General features: G+C 42.6%; 3 protein-coding genes across 7 annotated transcripts; 1 reads left to right on the forward strand and 2 right to left on the reverse strand.

Moving 5' to 3' along the window:
• Positions 1 to 607: 607 nt before the first annotated feature.
• LOC124014102 (RNA polymerase II-associated protein 3-like) lies at positions 608 to 6,048 on the forward strand. Of its 4 annotated transcripts, none has more exons than XM_046328812.1 (17): positions 608 to 878; positions 1,260 to 1,411; positions 1,509 to 1,652; positions 1,816 to 1,935; positions 2,291 to 2,418; positions 2,501 to 2,622; positions 2,760 to 2,830; positions 2,912 to 3,046; positions 3,241 to 3,368; positions 3,460 to 3,581; positions 3,757 to 3,827; positions 3,933 to 4,025; positions 4,132 to 4,367; positions 4,500 to 4,689; positions 5,086 to 5,183; positions 5,271 to 5,371; positions 5,477 to 6,048. In XM_046328812.1, exons 2-17 carry the CDS (start codon positions 1,262 to 1,264, stop codon positions 5,560 to 5,562), a joined length of 1,995 nt encoding a protein of 664 aa, XP_046184768.1. In that variant the 5' UTR covers positions 608 to 878; positions 1,260 to 1,261; the 3' UTR covers positions 5,563 to 6,048. The 4 variants fall into 4 exon arrangements, with proteins under 4 accessions (XP_046184768.1, XP_046184767.1, XP_046184770.1 ...); XM_046328811.1 differs by having other exon boundaries at positions 612 to 878; positions 1,256 to 1,411; XM_046328814.1 differs by lacking the exons at positions 608 to 878; positions 1,260 to 1,411 and having other exon boundaries at positions 1,515 to 1,698; positions 1,812 to 1,935.
• On the reverse strand, positions 6,011 to 13,263 carry LOC124014103 (hemicentin-1-like). Its single transcript, XM_046328815.1, has 9 exons — positions 13,049 to 13,263; positions 12,689 to 12,742; positions 12,246 to 12,494; positions 11,606 to 11,872; positions 11,135 to 11,434; positions 10,693 to 10,962; positions 8,481 to 8,756; positions 6,864 to 7,112; positions 6,011 to 6,330 (listed from the first exon to the last, which is right to left on the reverse strand). Exons 1-9 carry the CDS (start codon positions 13,098 to 13,100, stop codon positions 6,308 to 6,310), a joined length of 1,740 nt encoding a protein of 579 aa, XP_046184771.1. The 5' UTR covers positions 13,101 to 13,263; the 3' UTR covers positions 6,011 to 6,307.
• Positions 13,264 to 14,337: 1,074 nt separating this feature from the next.
• Positions 14,338 to 17,399, reverse strand: LOC124014104. 2 transcript variants are annotated; one of them, XM_046328817.1, is made up of 7 exons: positions 17,331 to 17,387; positions 17,025 to 17,150; positions 16,727 to 16,765; positions 16,213 to 16,461; positions 15,781 to 15,987; positions 15,219 to 15,467; positions 14,338 to 14,730 (listed from the first exon to the last, which is right to left on the reverse strand). In XM_046328817.1, the coding sequence occupies exons 2-7, from the start codon at positions 17,077 to 17,079 to the stop codon at positions 14,636 to 14,638; spliced, it is 894 nt and encodes a 297-aa protein (XP_046184773.1). In that variant the 5' UTR covers positions 17,080 to 17,150; positions 17,331 to 17,387; the 3' UTR covers positions 14,338 to 14,635. The 2 variants fall into 2 exon arrangements, with proteins under 2 accessions (XP_046184773.1, XP_046184772.1); XM_046328816.1 differs by having other exon boundaries at positions 17,025 to 17,399.
• Between the last annotated feature and the right edge of the window lie 1,567 nt (positions 17,400 to 18,966).

Here is an 18,966-nt window from a genome sequence, read left to right on the forward strand (position 1 = left end):
TTTGCCCCACTGTAAGTTATCCTGTACTAGCTTCTGTGTCAAATACATTACATTGTTACAGGTGTCAAGCTTATGGGCATGTGGCAGCAGTGTGTAGGAGGGAGGTTCCTATGTGTGAGAAGTGTGCAGAAGGGCATGAGACAAAGGAATGTGTAGCATTGGGAAAAGTAGTGGTATGTGTTAATTGTAAGGGTGCCCATGGGGCTGGGGATTAGAAATGTCCCTTGTGAGAAAGACAGGTTTAGGTTTCCAGATTTAGGGTAGTGGAAAAGTTGTCATATGCTGAGGCAGTAAAGGAAGATGGGTCAAGGGGGACAGATCCTGAGAGGAGTGATGTGAGTAGTAGATCTGTACCAGTACAGATGGATAGGCCAACAAGTGATATATTTTTCAGTAAGATTAGATTTTTTTGCATATATAACAATGGTTATCAACTGTACTGCAGGGATGGAATGTAAATTGCAGAAAATGGAGGTTGTGGTGGCAGCTGCAGAGAGGTATTGGGTGTGTGGTGGTGTCCAATCCTTTAAGTGGTGGTGTCCAATCCTTTCAGGTTTTTGACCTGAGGAAGGACTAAATATGTGTAAATAGTGGAGTAGTGTGGCTTTCTTTTTTTGTTGAGTGTAGTGTTTTTGTTAATATTTTTTTTAAGCACAGTATGAGTACTCCAGTCTAGTACGTGGCAGTAATGTAACATTTATTGGATGCCAACTGCCGTTAAACCTCATCGACGAAGAAGTAGAAGACACGCTGTCATGGCGCCGAACACAAACAGAAAACGACAGTATGGTGATAGTTTGTAGCTAATATTAAATGCTAGTAAGCCTCGTTTAAAATTCAACGGATAAATTACAATCAACTTGGGACGCAAGGGACAGGTACTCAAATATTATAATGTCATTAGCTCTTATTGGCAGGTCGAAACTCGTTAAACGCGTTGCGTTAGTTTAGGCCGCTAGCTAGTTACCATTTATAAATGGCTGCTTTTGCGAGATAGCCGTGACTCGCTAACTAGCACATTTCTCAACTGTAGCCAGCTTCTTGGTGTTATAGTAGTTAGTCAACAGTAGCGTAACGTTACTAGCGCCACCGTTTTTGAGTAACGTCAAATAACTGACTGTTAGTTAACTAAGTTAGTGTTTCTATTGAATATCTGTCCCCGTTGACTAGATAGTCAGCTAGCTATCTAACATCTTAAATTAAAGTGATCCGATCTCTTGTTTTGTCAACCTAGTATATTCAATGTATTTGACTGGTAGGCATGTCTGAAAACAAAGCCATTGAACTCCAACTGCAAATGCGACAAAATGCAGAGGACCTGCATAACTTCATGAAAGATCTTAACAGCTGGGAAACTGACATAAAGAAGAAGGATGAACAACTAAGAAGTGGGAGTGTTGGCGAGTCTCAAGTATGTAACACTTGAAAATGTGTATGTTTTATGTTTAGCTATAGAGTTGAGATTTGCTATGTTAGAAAGATCCTGACCTAATGTATTCCTGCCTTAGAAAAGCCTCCCACCAGTGCGAAACAAGGACTACAAAAAGAAGAGGGAGAAAAAGAAGGCATCAGACAACAATGCAAAGACTGAAACAAAACAAGCACCCAGGATAAAGTCTTATGACTATCAGTCATGGGACAAATTTGATGTGGTAATGGATTAGGTGGATCTTGCCTGTTTCTCCTTTGATTTCAATAGTGAGTTTAAACTAAGTCTATGGTTTTAAGCTGAATGGCAGCAGTGCACCCTGTTAAACAGTATGTACTGCTTGCTGTTACACTAAACATTTTTGGGATGTTTTTGTCTTCTGGTAGGACAAGGTTTTGGAGTCCATGGATAAAGAGGACAGCGCTGCTGAGTCCAATGACTCTGAATCTGAGGATTCTGGGGTTCCTGCTACTGACCAAGACACAGCTCTTGCTGAGAAGGAGAAAGTATGGCTTCACACTTATAGTATTGAAGTCAGACTCAGCGACATCAAACCTGACAGACATGCAGAAATATGAATTCGCACGTAAATGTTGTCATTTTAAAATATAACATAATATTATTATGATGACACAATGACCACCATTGAAGGGCTTTTGTTTGCAGTATGCTGTGATTTCGATCCTAGACAATTACCCAAACAATATACCACCATCGGGGCCTCGTTAGCAACTATCACCAGTCAATGGTGGTAGTAGTTAATAATACTCTGTCAGTAGTCAGTAGATGTTACTACTTTCTTGTATGTATATATTGCTAAATCTTATATTTGCTGTACTGAATTTGACAATTGTTTTTCAGGGTAATCAGCTGTTTAAAGAAGGGAAGTATGATGATGCCATTGAGTGTTACACCAGAGGCATGGGCGCAGACCCTTATAACCCCGTTCTGCCTACAAACCGAGCTGCCTGCTTCTTTAGACTCAAAAAGTAAGCAACATGTAAGGAAATAAGCAACATATGTAACATTTTAATTGACAACATTAATGTGTGAAACCTATGTCTGTGGCAGGTTTGCTGTTGCAGAGTCTGACTGCAACTTGTCCATCGCTCTGGACAGTAACTACTTCAAAGCATTTGCACGAAGAGGAGCAGCTCGATTCGCCCTGCAACATTATGAATCTGCCCTAGAAGGTGAGGAATAATAGTAACACAACAAAACACGTTTTCAAATGGGTAGAATGCCAGTAGAGTTAGTTTTTATATGCTGTATTATCTTAGAATAATTGGTCACTTAAAACCATTTCTGCTTCCTTCCTCTACATAACTAGATTATGTAATGGTGCTCAAGCTGGATCCTGGGAACCTGGAGGCACAGAATGAAGTGATGAAATGCAAAGAGGTGAGACATTATCTGGTGTTGGCTCTACTGTACCTCTGTATCCCCCTCCCTGATCCACTCTAACCTCTCCTCTATCGGTAGGTCATTGCTAAACTGGGTGGAAAGGCAGAAAGCCCAGAGGCTGCAGTGGTGATGCCACCTGTGGTGGACGTCAAGCAACAGCAGCTCATGGAGGAACAGCAGAGGAGACAGGAGGCGGTGGTGCAGAAAGACAGGGTAGAGCCACCAGCTACACTTATCTTTCGATGTTAGTATAGGCCCCTTACATATCGGGTACCAGTTTCCCAGTGACTCTGAGACACTGCAGCGCTGAAGACCTACCACAGGTGTACTACAGCATGCTATTTGCCTGTGTTTAAGTGCATTGCTTTCTAAATGGTTACCATTGCACTAAACCTTGACTCTTTCAGGGGAACGCATACTTCAAAGAAGGGAAGTATGAGGCTGCAGTAGAGTACTACACCAAGGGCATGGAAGCAGACAGCACCAATGTCCTCCTGCCTGCCAACCGGGCCATGGCTTACTTAAAGCTGCAGAGGTAAGCAGCAGGGAAGTCAGAATAAGCGAGTATTGGATAAGTATAAATTCTTTCAAAGCTGTGCATTGATTAATCTTGATTCTTTCCCTAGATATAAAGAGGCCGAGGAGGACTGCAGTAAAGCTATAGCCCTGGATGGCACCTACTCAAAGGCCTTTGCCCGCAGAGGGACAGCTAGGGCTGCTCTGGGACTGCTAAAACAAGCTATAGAAGGTAGAGTAGACAGGCATCCAAGAGGCTATATCTTATTAGTAGGTCACATGTCATTAGCAACCATTTTGTGTAGGCTAGGCATGTTTCTATGTAACTACCTTGAGCAGGTTGAAGTCTTTATGTCAATGGTAGCAGTAGTCATGGAACTGTTTATTATGTCATGTTTCTTTTTTAGATTTTGAGGAGGTCCTGAAGCTAGAACCAGGAAACAAGCAGGCATTACATGAGATGAAGAAGATTGCAATTGTACGTATGTGGTTCCGTGCTCACTAAGATTTTTGTGTTAATGTTCTTAAACCTGTTGTCTTTGTTGACAAATCCTAGACATAGCATCTCTCTGCTCTTGTGTAGGACATGGGCACCAGTGGTCTGCTGGCAACAGAGGAGCATGCACAGCGGAGAACAGTACTGCCGGTTAACAAACCACCTCACCTGCAGTCAACCGTGAGTCTCAGATAAAAACAGAAAAAATACTCTCGGTAGGTTGTTTCTGAATTTTGCTTGAAAGATTCACACAACAATGTTCCTATTGGATTTCTTTGTATCTCAGAAACCATTGAGGAGAGTGGACATTGAGGAGGTTGGTGGAAAGATCCTTGTCCAAAAGGAGCCCTCTGCTGTGTTCACTTCAACCACAGCCCCCTGTTTTAGGCCCCAGAAGACCACCTCCATCCCAGACACTGTGAGAGAGTGTCAGGGTGAGGCCTCACCTCCCTCTACCTCCCCCAGTGCTAAGATCCTGAAGATTGAAGAAATATCAAACATCCCCTCACATTCCCCTGTCAAGTAAGAGATATTGTTTAATTGCTTAATCTCAAGCCGAACGGCTGGAGGATTTTGATACATGTTTTGAATATAACTTTTGTCAACAGTTAGGCTTTTGACAATAGCACCACTGAGGTTGTTTTCTTATTTCAGATGGCCTGGGGGGGGTGCTGTGAGAGCACAGACACAGAAGCACAGGGAGGCAACTGTCAGTGAACCAACAGAACTGCCTGCTACACCCTCAACTGAAGTCGTACCTCCTGCCCCCACCAACAGCTTCCAGCTAGAGGCAGACCTAAGGAAGATTGGAAATGGCCCTGAAGTTATCTACAAGTATTTGAAGGTGGGTGTGGAATTAAAATATGATGAAAAACACAATATTACACATCCAAAAGAATAAAGACATTTAAAATGTCATATTATGTGCAAATGAAGTACAAAGGGGAAAATAAGCAATATGGGTTGTGTTACTGTCTTCTTTTTTTATGTAACCTTTTATTTATAGCCTATAAAAATGGTTGCTAATGACATGTTACCTACTAATAAGATATAGCCTATATTGGATGCCTGTCTTGTTGTGATCATCTATTCTTCAACAGATACCTGATCTCTTGTTTGGGGTTCTATTTGTACACAAACAAATCACCATTCAATGAGATTTGTATTTTCTGCTGAGAAAAACATGTAGATGCCACCAAGGACAGATGTTTATTTGTTGTGTGTCTGTGTTCTGTTTTAGCAAATCCAGCCTCAGGCGTACGCAAAGATCTTCCAGAGTTCTCTTGAGCCAGACATACTCAATCAGATTTTGAGGACGTTACGAAGCTTCTACATCAAGTAAGTACTGTGAAAATACCATGCTATTACGAATGTTATGGCTCTTACAGGAAATGTGACTGTCACATTGTCCTTATCAAAATGAAGGAAGGAAGAGCCACCTGTCATACTGGAGATCCTCAGGAATCTGGCCGGTGTGAGGCGGTTCGACATGGCTGTCATGTTCATGTCCATCCCCGAGAAGAAAGGTACCGATTTGGTTGTTGATCTGGCACAGTTTGTGATACATTATTTAACCCCAATGCAAAATGATTAACAGATATTGATAACTGCAAACGTTTTTGTTGTTGTAGTTCTACAAGAATTGTTTGACTTTCTTCGTCAAGCTGGACTTGAGGACGTTTCAGTAGGAGCCCTGCAAAAGAAGTATGGAGTGTGACGTGAGTGCAGAACCCTAAAAAATGGACATCACCACGGAGAGCAAAATTGCTTTTTACTTCAGCAAGCAGTCGCTTGAAGGAGTTTTTCAATGCTCTAGTACATGTTGCTAATCCAAACATTGCTATATGTACGCAACAAGGATTCACTTAACTTTGGCTGCCATATTGGAAGGTCTGTAACATTTGATGTAATGCTATACTGTTTTTTTTTCTATAGCTCAAAACATGTATAAGTTTCATCCTCGTATGAGAACAGTAGTTACTATGCATGGCCAAAACAAGAATGTTCTATCTGACTGCGGCCCACAGAACCATAAGGTTAATAGTTCAAATATGCATCTGGCGCTCTCAGAAAGCCAATACATTTGTTATTTTCAATTATTCTGTCCAGGACTGTACATCTCATGTTCAAGATGTTAATTGCAGTGAATGAGTGTGAATACCTAATAAATTGACAATCTTTATTGATGATCACTGAAAGTGCAGATACGGAGACGATACTTTTCAGCAAATAGCATTTTCACACGTTAACTGTGAAATATAGATTTTGGTGTCCTCTACACATGGACTAAGGTTGGCACCAAAGTATAGACATTATGTGGAAAGTAAACCAATTACAGGAAGTCTGTCAAACTTCATTAACAAAGCACACATTTTCCAGACAGCAGCACAAGATAATAAAGAAACTGTTAAATTGCATGGTTGTCCCACCGCCATTGAATGGAATTCTTCTCTTGACTTTTCTCAACATCCACACCAGTGAGAATCTTTGGGAAAAAGGAAAGAAATGTTAATAGCTGGCTGAACTTTGTGGCATGTCTACTACACATGATGTAGGGCTGGCACAATAATTGTATTTGCATTTAACTAACAATAATGGAGAATAACCGTGAACAAAAAAAAGTCAGTCTTAATACCTAGATTTTAGCATGGGTGGGATTCAACATTTTTCTGAAGGAGTAGTTTACCCAATGGCAATTTTTAATTTTTTACATGAAGTGGGTGAAGTTTTACGGCTAGAACGGCACGTTGGGAGAAGCTTCATTTCCAAAAGTTCCAAGGAGTCAACTATTAGTTATTGAGATGCGGGTTTCACCAAAGCTGTGTTGTAGCTAAATTTCAAACATGCATTATGATACATTACAAGCTCAACATTTTTCTACTAAAAGAACAATTATGGCTGTAACTGGCCAGCTGCATGACAATTGTTACCCCAGATGCTGTCCCCAGTTGAACAGAGTAGTAGAAAGTGTTATAAGACCAACAATTAAATTGATAGATCAGAGTAGTTTGACCATACCTGTGACACTGAGTGTCTCATTGGCTGTGCCTGTCTTCCCGGTGATTGTGTTGTGTGCCTCGCAGCTGAAAGACTCAGTGGCCACGTAACGGTTGACGGTTATATCAACCACACTGCCATGCATGGTCCGACCATACACACTCCAGGTGTAGCTGCAAGAGGGAGAGCACTGGGCAATACACTTGAAGCTGGCCTTGACCCCTACCTCTAGGGAACCTGGTCCTGAGATGGTCACATTAGATGGTCCACCTGAAAGAAAGGTCAACATTAGACCTAAACTCAGCAGAAAACGAAACGTCCTCTCACTGTCAACTGCGTTTATTTTCATCAAACTTAGCCTGTAAATATTTGTATGAACATAAGAATCAACAACTGAGACAAACTGAACATGAACTGACTAACAGACATGGAATAATGTGTCCCTGAACAAAGGGGGTCAAAATCAAAAGTAACAGCCAGTATCTGGTGTGGCAACCAGTTGCATTAAGTACTGCAGTGCATCTCCTCATGGACTGCACCAGATTTGCCTGTTCTTGCTGTGAGATGTTACCCCACTCTTCCACCAAGGCACCTGCAAGTTCCCTGACATTTCTGGGGGGAATGGCCAAAGCTCAGTCCAATGATGCTGTGACACCCCAGACCATGACGGACCCTCCACCTCCAAATCGATCCCGCTCCAGAGTACAGGCCTCGATGTAACGCTCATCCCTTCGACGATAAATGTGAATCTGACCATCACCCCTGGTGAGACAAAACCGCAACTTGTCAGTGAAGAGCACTTTTTGCCAGTCCTGTCTGATCCAGCGATGGTGGGTTTGTGCCCATAGGTGACGTTGTTGCCGGTGATGTCTGGTGAGGACCTGCCTTACAACATGCCTACAAACCATCAGTCCAGCCTCAGCCTATTGCGGACAGTCTGAGCACCGATGGAGGGATTGTGCGTTCCTGGTGTAACTCGGGCAGTTGTTGTTGCCATCCTGTACCTGTCCTGCAGATGTGAGGTTCAGATGTACCGATCCTGTGCAGGTGTTGTTACATGTGGTCTGCCACAGTGAGGACGATCAGCTGTCCGTCCTGTCTCCCTGTAGAGCTGTCTTAGGCGTCTCACAGTACGGACTATGCAATTTATTCCCCTGGCCACATCTGCAGTCCTCTTGCAGTCCTCATGCCTCCTTGCAGCATGCCTAAGGCACGTTCACACAGATGAGCAGGGACCCTGGGCGTCTTTCTTTTGGTATTTTTCAGAGACAGTAGAAAGGCCTCTTTAGTGTCCTAAGTTTACATAACTGTAGCCTTAATTGCCTACCGTCCGTAAGCTGTTAGTGTCTTAATGACCATTCCACAGGTGCACGTTCATTAATTGTTTATGGTTCATTGAACAAGCATGGGAAACAGTGTTTAAACCCTTTACAATGAAAATCTGTGAAGTAATTTGGATTTTTCTGAATTATCTTTGAAAGACAGGGTCCTGAAAAGGGGGCTTTTTTTGCTGAGTTTAGAATGGCTCATTTGTTCTGCACTACCTATTTTCATGCTTCATACAACAGTGACAAGACCACTCATTTTCAAGTTCTGAACAGAAATATTTTTTGATAATACAATCTAACTGCTGCTCACCAATTAACACAACTGAGGTATTGGCAGTGCTGTTGTCATTGGTCACTGAGTTGTAAGCCACACAGCTGAGGGGTCCTCCGTCCATGGTGGTCTCAGGTGTGAGGGAGAAGGAGGCATTCATCTCTGCCAGCCTCCCCTTGTATATCCAGGTGTAGGTACAGGTGGGGTAGCACAGGGCCGAACACTGAAGGGCTGTCTTTGATCCAGGCAGGAGATACAAGACTTTACCTACTGGGCCTTTGCCAGATTGGATGATAACAGCTTGAAGTGGTCCATCTGGAAAATGTCATGAAATATCTTTTAGATTAGCTTGTAAACACACACACACACACACACACACACACACACACACACACACACACACACACACACACACACACACACACACACACACTATATATATATATATATATATATATACTGCTCAAAAAACTAAAGGGAACACTAAAATAACACATTCTAGATCTGAATTAATGAAATATTCTTATTAAATACTTTTTTCTTTCTACATAGTTGAATGTGCTGACAAAAAAATTACACACAAATAATCAATGGAAATCAAATTGATTAACCCATGGAGGTCTGGATTTGGAGTCACACTCAAAATTAAAGTGGAAAACCACACTACAGGCTGATCCAACTTTGATGTAATGTCCTTAAAACAAGTAAAAATGAGGCTAAGTAGTGTGTGTGGCCTCCACGTGCCTGTATGACCTCCCTACAACACCTGGGCATGCTCCTGATGAGGTGGTGGATGGTCTCCTGAGGGATCTCCTCCCAGACCTGGACTAAAGCATCCACCAACTCCTGGACAGTCTGTGGTGCAACGTGGCGTTGGTGGATGGAGCGAGACATGATGTCCCAGATGTGCTCAATTGGATTCAGGTCTGGGGAACGGGCGGTCCATAGCATCAATGCCTTCCTCTTGCAGGAACTGCTGACACACTCCAGCCACATGAGGTCTAGCATTGTCTTGCATTAGGAGGAACCCAGGGCCAACCGCACCAGCATATGGTCTCACAAGGGTTCTGAGGATCTCATCTTGGTACATAATGGCAGCCAGGCTACCTCTGGCGAGCACATGGAGGGCTGTGCGGCCCCCCCAAAGAAATGCCACCCCACACCATGACTGACCCACCGCCAAACCAGTCATGCTGGAGGATGTTGCAGGCAGCAGAACGTTCTCCACGGCGTCTCCAGACTCTGTCACGTGCTCAGTGTGAACCTGCTTTCATCTGTGAAGAGCACAGGGCGCCAGTGGTGAATTTGATTTGCCAATCTTGGTGTTCTCTGGCAAATGCCAAACGTCCTGCACGGTGTTGGGCTGTAAGCACAACCCCCACCTGTGGACGTCGAGCCCTCATACCACCCTCATGGAGTCTGTTTCTGACCGTTTGAGCAGACACATGCACATTTGTGGCCTGCTGGAGGTCATTTTGCAGGGCTCTGGCAGTGCTCCTCCTGCTCCTCCTTGCACAAAGACGGAGGTAGCGGTCCTGCTGCTGGGTTGTTGCCCTCCTACGGCCTCCTCCACGTCTCCTGATGTACTGGCCTGTCTCCTGGTAGCGCCTCCATGCTCTGGACACTACGCTGACAGACACAGCAAACCTTCTTGACACAGCTCGCATTGATGTGCCATCCTGGATGAGCTGCACTACCTGAGCCACTTGTGTGGGTTGTAGACTCCGTCTCATGCTACCACTAGAGTGAAAGCACAGCCAACATTCAAAAGTGACCAAAACATCAGCCAAGAAGCATAGGAACTGAGAAGTGGTCTGGTCACCACCTGCAGAACCACTCCTTTATTGGGGGTGTCTTGCTAAATGCCTATAAATTCCACCTGTTGTCTATTCCATTTGCACAACAGCATGTGACATTTATTGTCAATCAGTGTTGCTTCCTAAGTGGATAGTTTGATTTCACAGAAGTGTGATTGACTTGGAGTTACATTGTGTTGTTTAAGTGTTCCCTTTATTTTTTTGAGCAGTGTATACACACACGCACGCACGCACACACACACACACACACACACACACACACACACATACACACACACACACACATAGGGGTGGCAGGTAGCCTAAGCACTTAACCTCTAATTGCTCCTGTAAACAGTTACTGGATCTCTTTTATGATCTTTCTTGAAATACTGGTGTATGGTGAGCAAAAATGGCTGTATAAATATAATGTATCTCTGCATACTCATACTCACAATTTACATTCAGTTGGTACCCAACCCCTTTGATGGCTGCTCCCCCCTGAGAAACGATGCATTGGTACAGCCCACCATCCGACTGGAGCAGAGGACTAAAAGACATAGTGATGTTGTTGGGGGAGAGACTGACCCTGCCGGACACAGCTATAGGGAGGCCATTTTTTAACCACAAAATGGAGGCTGGATTCTGAGAGCCCACACACTGCAGTGAGAAGGGCTGGTGTGCCAAGGGCTTGTCCTGGGACACCGGCTGTACAGAGATAGGATCTGGAAGACAGGGGAGTGGAAAAGAGGTGAAGAGGACAGAAGTTAAACAGAGAGATACCAAGTGAAATACTTTTGAGTTGGCTTTTACAAAATGGTGGGTTTCACCTTCAAAACATCTGATTGTAAATATTGACTTGTGACAATTCTTTTGTCACAAAAACTCTGACTTTACCAGTGACGCTCAGGATCTTGGTGCTAACAGCAGTGACCCCTGAGGCAACATTCTTGGCCTCACATGTCAGTGCCTCATTGTGCCTGTACTCATCAACAGTAACCTCCAGTTTACTGCTAACCATGGGCTTATGGCCCTTATGGAAGATGGGCAACTGGATCTCGTCGCCATTGAAGATCTTTCCATTGAATGTCCAGGTAAAGTTACAGGAGGGCGTGCAGTCAACAAAGCACACAAAGTTGTAAGTGTCTCCTAATGTCACCGAGCTGGCACCCGTGATCGAAATATCCACCGGTCCGCCTGGGAAGAGGTAGAAGTAAACACTTGATTGTGTGTTTAATTGTAAACTCTTAGAACCTTCTAAAAATACAGTTTACACGGAATATATGACTAACATAATAAAGTAATAATTATCCAATGTGACTTCAATGGACCACTCCAAAGTTGAAAAGAATGACAAATTCCACTCACGGGCCACATAAGGTGTAACATAGGTTGAGATGTAGAGGAGTGAGACAGTGTCCTGAGCCTCACAGATCAATTCCTCTGCAATCTCCCAGGGGTCAGGTGTGACGGAGATGGTTTGACCGTATTTGGTGGTCACTGTGCTTTGAGCTTCAGAACTAATTGTCCAGGTGTAGGAGCAGGACGGGTAGCAATCAGCAGAGCAGGAAAAGTTGGACGTCACTCCACTGGACAGTATATCAGGACCTGTGATCTTTATATTGGACGGTCCAGCTAGAAAATAAATCATTGTCGTGGGTTGAATTAGGTTGGAGAGTGTAGAACAGAGCTCCACAAACTTTGCATGTTTAAAAAAAAATACATATTTTTACCTTTATTTAAATAGGCAAGTCAGCTAAGAACAAATTCTTATTTTCAATGACGGCCTAGGAACAGTGGGTTAACTGTCTGTTCAGGGGCAGAACGACAGATTTCTACCTTGTCAGCTCAGGGATTTGAACTCGCAACCTTCTGGTTACTTGTCCAACGCTCTAACCACTAGGCTAACCTGCCACAGTCCAGAGGCTCAAAAGCATAACATCTGTTGGCATAGTATGATTTCTAAATATTTGTTTAGATTGATAAAAACGGATTATAAGTAGCGTACCCGTCACTTTGACTGTTTTGCTGACCGTCACTGACTTCCCAGTGGTGGGGTTTGTAGCCATACAGATCAGGACCTGTGGAGGAACCTGCTCCTTCAGCTGGAGGTTGAGCTCTGGGCCCTGGGTGGTGAGCCCTCCTCTGGTCCAGGTGAAGGTGCAGGCTGGGAAGCAATTGGCTGAACACTGGAAGCCATAGGGAACCTCCACCGTCACTGTGTTCACCCCACTGATCTCCACAGAGGACGGCCCATCTGACAGAATGGAAAACAAGCCCCTGGGTCATACACATAATGTGAAAAAAATTAAGACGAAGTGGATTTGAATGTTTTATTGTTGTTAGAATGTTAGCGTAAGGATAAACAATGGGTGATGAATGCATATAGATTTTTGGCATACATTTATTTTGTATACTTTGAAATTATGCCAGAAACCTAATGTATCTTACATGGTGTGGTTTCCTCCGATGTCCCGCCCTGCTCTCTCTCACTGGCAAGTGTTCCTACAGAAACATGGAAAGATAAAGAATCCCATGCCATCACAATGGTTCACTATACATGAACTATCTTAAAAAGCATTAATAGCACATTTAAATGGCCTAGACCCTAGATACACATTACATGCAGCCACTTCTCTGTTTAAAACATTTTGATTTTCATGACAAAACAATTTCTTATTGGCTACTTTGACAATTCAGAAAAAAATCTGAATTTGTTTTACAATAGATATTGCATGAGCAAATGTCATTCCTGACTTGAAGAAGATTTGACCTCAACACTAACAGGTTCAGTTGAATGTGGTATCTTACCTGCCAGGCAGGTGAGCAGCAGAGGCAGACTAAATGTGCAGAGGAGAACCATGGTTCTGCTGCCGAGATCCTGGTGACTTAAGTGGCTGAAATGTCCACGCAACAGCTGTTCTCCCCTTATACCTCAGCAAAAAAACGTCTGACAATCTTATCAGGAACCAATTCAAAAACAAGACATTGTCCAACAGTGCCAGGAAAGCGCCGCTAGCGTTTGGACCTTTATGTGGGTAATCAGCTCCACGGCATTGTGTTCTGGTTAGGGCGTGCGCGCTAGTTCCTTGTGTTCGTAGGCGTTGATCTACTGCGACGGAGCCTTTTGACACTGCCAAGTGACATGTCTCTGAGCGAGGGAGAATTCACTTAGTTTTCTTCTCGTCCATTCAGACAGGTGACGGTTACAGACAAAAGAAAGTGTGTAAATATGTTTTAATCTGTTTATCCTATTATGTAGAATGGCTCTGATGTAGATGCAGAGGTTGTTGGTGTAATAATTATATTGGTAAAGGATACTTATTTTTCCATTTAAAATGCATTCATTAACTTAACCAATTGAACTATGATTCAAGATGATAAAAGGGTTATGCATTAGAAAAGCTTGAAAAGATAGAGAGGGTGTGTGTGTAGGTGATACCATTGGCTCTCTGGAACATTGATTGTTCTTATGTACCATAAAAGAAACTCCTGATATATAATCAGTGATAATCAAAAGCGGACCAATCGCACTCCGTGATCAAGTGTGTTTTAATATTTACTCGTGTTGATTACATTCAAGAGCAAAATGTAGATGTAGATGCAGGGTGGGTCCCTCATCTGTTGTGAAGTTAATGCTACTCATCAGTCAGACGACATGTGAACATAGCACTTCAACTAACAATACGGAACTATTTCACATTTCAAATATTTAATTCACTATGATGGTAATTGATTTAAAGTACTTTTTTCAGAACTTATTTGAGAGAAAATACTAAGATTTTCAAAAACAGTTTGTCATGTAGTTTATTGCAGTAATGCAGTTTGTAGACAAATACTAGGAGTGTAAATTATTTGGGCAAACAAGATCTACATAAATGTTTTATTTTTTTTCCAAAGGCACAGACTTTGAAGTAATGTATTTTAAAGGGCGTGTTGAGCTGGACCTGCCCTGCCTAGAGCCTGTCCACCTCAACACGCCATTTTAAAATACATTACTTCAAAGTCTGTGCCTTCCATGAAGATGGCATGCTTGCAGGTTTAAACTCCATCTCAAGTATGGAAACAGTTACACATTGCAAAAAAGACATGTTACTAAATTAATGTATATGTGTCTTTATTAAATATTTAATCCAAATATGCTATACACGTGATGATACTTGCACAAACACACGTAGTGCTTTGATAGTGAAAGATTCAGCCAAGCCTTTCCACTTCACTTATCATCAGCAAATATCGTTAACATCCTGATATGAGAGGCACTGTTTGTTCTTTGTTCTTTACCAATAAACCACATGTTCCATCACTGTCTGTAATAATGATGACATGTTTTCAAATGATTCAGATATGCATGTGGAGAACAGATCACTTCCTTGTATAAAACCACCTTTTCCTGGATTATGTTGATATTACGGTGTAGAGTGAGAGTGTGAATGTGAACAGAAGCAGGTCTATAGTCTGTTCAGCCTGTGTGGCCATGGATTTTCCATCATCTGTAACAGACACAAAAAAAGACATTACAAAAGGAACACCAAAAAGCCAACTGACATTTACTCCTGAGGTGCTGACCTGCTACACCCTCTATGACCACTGGGATTATTAACTTGCTGGTGATCTATGAACGAACATCTTGAAGAACAATCTAGCCTTAATGGCCATGTACTCTTATAATCTCTACCCGGCACAGCCAGAAGAGGACTGGCCGCCCCTCAGAGCCTGGTTCCTCCCTAGGTTTCTTCCTAGGTTCCTGCCATTCGAGGGAGTTTTTCCTAGCCACCGTGCTTCTACATCTGCATTGCTTGTTGTTTGGGGTTTAAGGTTGGGTTTCTGTATAAGCACTTTGTGACACTAATCCAGTAATCCAGACATAATGTCCATAAAAGGCATTGTATTATCACTCCATTCCAAATATCATAAAGACCATGCACCACTAACTTCAGGTTATGTCTCATAAAAACAAACCAACAAACCCCGCACCCACCTAAAACCTGCAGTATCTTAGATACTGTAGAGGACCTCCCAGAGTCATTATTCCTTGCGGTGCATGTAAGGTTTAGGGACTCTTCCCATTGGCGAGCTGTGAAGAACAGCTCGTTGCCTTGTCCAATCTGCCCGTCGATACTCATTCTGTAGCTACAGGAAGGAGAGCACTGGGCGGCACAGTCAAAACTGCATGGCACGCCCACAGTCACAAAGTCAGGTCCCACAATGGTTAGTTCCAAGGGACCATCTGAAAAATACAGTGCATAATCAGGTAATGTCGGCCTACCGGAATAATGTAGGGGCTTACCTGGGCCTAAGCCCCTGGGCCCAAGCCTCTATGTGGTTCGAGAGGACCCCCCAAAAAATCCCACCAGGGGCCTATTAAAACAAAGCCCCAGGGCCTATGATTTCTTAATCCGGCCCTGGATGTGGAGATGGACAACTGCATTACACTAACAACAAGAGGGAAACTACAATTGTTAGAGGAAGCTCTAAATCTCCCCAAAACCGACATGTCACAGGTATTGTCCTTGTTGCCATGTCATAGAGCCCAGACACACTATTGATGGCCTTGCAGTTCAGGGTAACAGAGGTGGCCAATTCTTCGGGAGTTACGGTAATCTCGTTCCCCTGTCCCCCGAGCCATCGGCCATTTATCCCCCAGGTGTAGTTGCAGGACTGACGGCAGTCGGCGTAACACTGGAAGCTTTGTGGGGCCCCTGGGGTCATCAAGTCAGGGCCTGTGATCGATATGTTGGTTGGTCCAGCTAATTGGAAGAACACATACACATTTAGATAATAGTCTAGATCCTACAACCAATGTGAAAAACATGAGCAAAATAATTTAATCTAGCACTAATCCAGTACTCCAAACATCATGTCCGTAATTATAAGGCATTGAATTATCACTCCATTCCAAAAACCATAAAGACCATGCACCACTAACTTCAGGTTAAGTGTCATAAAAACAAACCAACAAACTCCCCACCCACCTAAAACCTGCAGTATCTTAGATACTGTAGAGGACCTCCCAGAGTCATCATTCCTTGCGGTGCATGTGAGGTTTAGGGACTCTTCCCATTGGCGAGCTGTGAAGAACAGCTCGTTGCCTTGTCCAATCTGCCCATCGATATTCATTCTGTAGCTACAGGAAGGAGAGCACTGGGCGGCACAGTCAAAACTGCATGGCACGCCCACAGTCACAAAGTCAGGTCCCACAATGGTTAGTTCCAAGGGACCATCTGAAAATTACAGTGCACAACCAGGTAATTTCGGCCTACCGGATTTTCGGCACACAGGGTGTAAATTTACTTGTAATAGGGATAAATTACTACAAATAAAAAGTTTTTGCAATTCAAATTGACCCCTCATTTCTGTACAGTAGTTAGCTGCTAGCTGCTAGCACAACCGTCCTACCACAGGTACAATCCAGAGGACCCAACATTCCAGATAATGATGTTGCCATACTGTAATGCGTTGACTAGTATGTGTCTGTGGTTTACTTACCGGTACTGTCCTTCCCTCCATCAGTGGTCACAGCTGATCCTGGAAGTTCATTAAAACATCCGCACAGTCTATCATCAAGACGTTATAATGTATATGTAACACTAAAATGATCATTATGCTTAGACCCAAATATGTTAGCCCATTGTCCGAACAAAAGCTTAACCTCAGCAGACACTGAACATATACACAGTTATAGAGCTTAACAGGCAATGTCAAGAACATGTAGACCTACTGACTGATGTCAAACCCTCAAAAATACATGATCTCAAAACAATGTTGTTTGTTCACATCATATTACCTGCTAGGTACACTAGCAGCAGAAGCAGATTGAGCAGGGTGTGTGTATCCTTCATTGTCTCGCAGCGATGGAGTGAATGGAATGGACACCAGGAAATATGGGACTGTTACAGAGTCAAGTGGTAGACTGAGAAGGTAAACAAACACATCTTATCAGAGAGAACAGACTGAGAGCAAACCTGCCCTGCCTTGAGCCTGTCCACTTCAACACGCCATTTAAAATACATTATTTCTGTAGTGACCATTAAATAGGGCGCAACAGAACTGGCAGCTTTTACTGTGAACTAAGATGTAGAGGGCAATGTACCGATTTATAAAATAAGTGGTCTCCAACTCTCCTTCCCTGGTCCTTGGGAGCTGAAGTCAATTCATTCACTATTTGTAATAGACAGAACCAATTGGAGGAAAGATTAGAGACCATATGTGTAGTACATGAGTGTGACAAATATAGGAGTGTCGAGAACTTGGTTTCTGGGCGTGGCTTGTACCAGAATCTCTTATCGAATGTCAAATAGAGTGCCATGATGTCATACTTTTGGTTCTTTTAATGGAATTGCACTTAACCTCACACAGTTGTGTATATAATAGACTTTGACTTGGTTGTGTCAACAGTGTCAGAAACTCTGGTTTGAACCTAATTTCGCATAAACATTTCACATAACCATTTCTTGCAGTTGTATTCCATCTTCCATGTAATGCTTTTCACATTGTAGAGCCCATCACAAGTTATACTAGTTGTCTGGTTGAAAGTGGACTCTGGATATAAATAACCCTGAATCCTTGGAGCTCCACAGTATTCAAAAAGGTAAATGTCAATGTGTCTTCATGCATCGACACTCTATGTCAACATATTTAATCACTAGACTCCTTTATTTTGTGTGTTTAAAACCATTGTATATGTTTACAAAAATGTCATTTTAATCCCAGTGCTAATGTTTTTGGGGTATCTGTACTTTACTTTACTATTTATATTTTGGACAACTTTTACTTTTAGTCCACTACATTTCCAAGTAAAATGATGTACTTTTTACTCCATTCATTTTCTCTGACACCCCAAAGTACTCGTTACATTTTGAATGCTAAGCCACACAGGGAACTGGTCCAATTCATGCACTTATCAAGAGAAAATCCCTGGTCATCCCTAAAACAAGAAAATCGTGCAGCCTGGTTTGCTTAATGTAAGGAATTTGAAATTATTTATACTTTTACTTTTGATACTAAAGGATATTTTAGCAAATACATTTACTTTCGATGCTTAAGCATATTAAAACCAGATGTTTAAGTAGTATTTTCCTGGGATACTTTCACTTTTTCTTGAGTCTTTTTCTATTAACGTAACTTTACTTTTCCTCAAGTATGAAAATGGAGTACTTTTTCCACCACTGTCCTTGAGGGAAATTTGTTCAGCGTAAGGAAAGACGCCTACATACAAAGTTTCAAGTCTCTCAGTCAAACGCCTGGTGGATATGAGGGTTTAAGTGGGACCACTTTTAACAACACCACCTATAGGCCAACATAGCTCCTGTGTGTCAAATTAGACAAAAGTTACCCATCTATGCTTGAGATATTTGAATAAAATCTAGGAATAACAACAGGTAGCTTGACTGTGAACCTCTAATAAGGAAACTATTAAGAATTGGGTGTGTGACATCACTCTGAGCTCTTACCAAAATACAGGACATAATAGTTTCTCTTACACTGGATTTGAATCAGTAGTAACCACTTACTTCAATTATATTTAACTCAGAATTAAAAGACTAATCCAATATTGCCGCATCCCAATAACATTGTTGCTGAGCAGGTCTTGCTAGCTAGCTACAGTGTCTGGGGCAATCATCTAACCCAAGGTCTTCAACCCTTTCATTCCCAGGGACCAGGCAAACCGGCGACCAAGGGAACCCCATCATCTGTTAGTAAAAATATGTTTTCCTGTAAACCAGCTC

The sequence above is a fragment of the Oncorhynchus gorbuscha genome, linkage group LG25 (assembly GCF_021184085.1).
Source record: "Oncorhynchus gorbuscha isolate QuinsamMale2020 ecotype Even-year linkage group LG25, OgorEven_v1.0, whole genome shotgun sequence".
Taxonomy (NCBI): domain Eukaryota; kingdom Metazoa; phylum Chordata; class Actinopteri; order Salmoniformes; family Salmonidae; genus Oncorhynchus; species Oncorhynchus gorbuscha.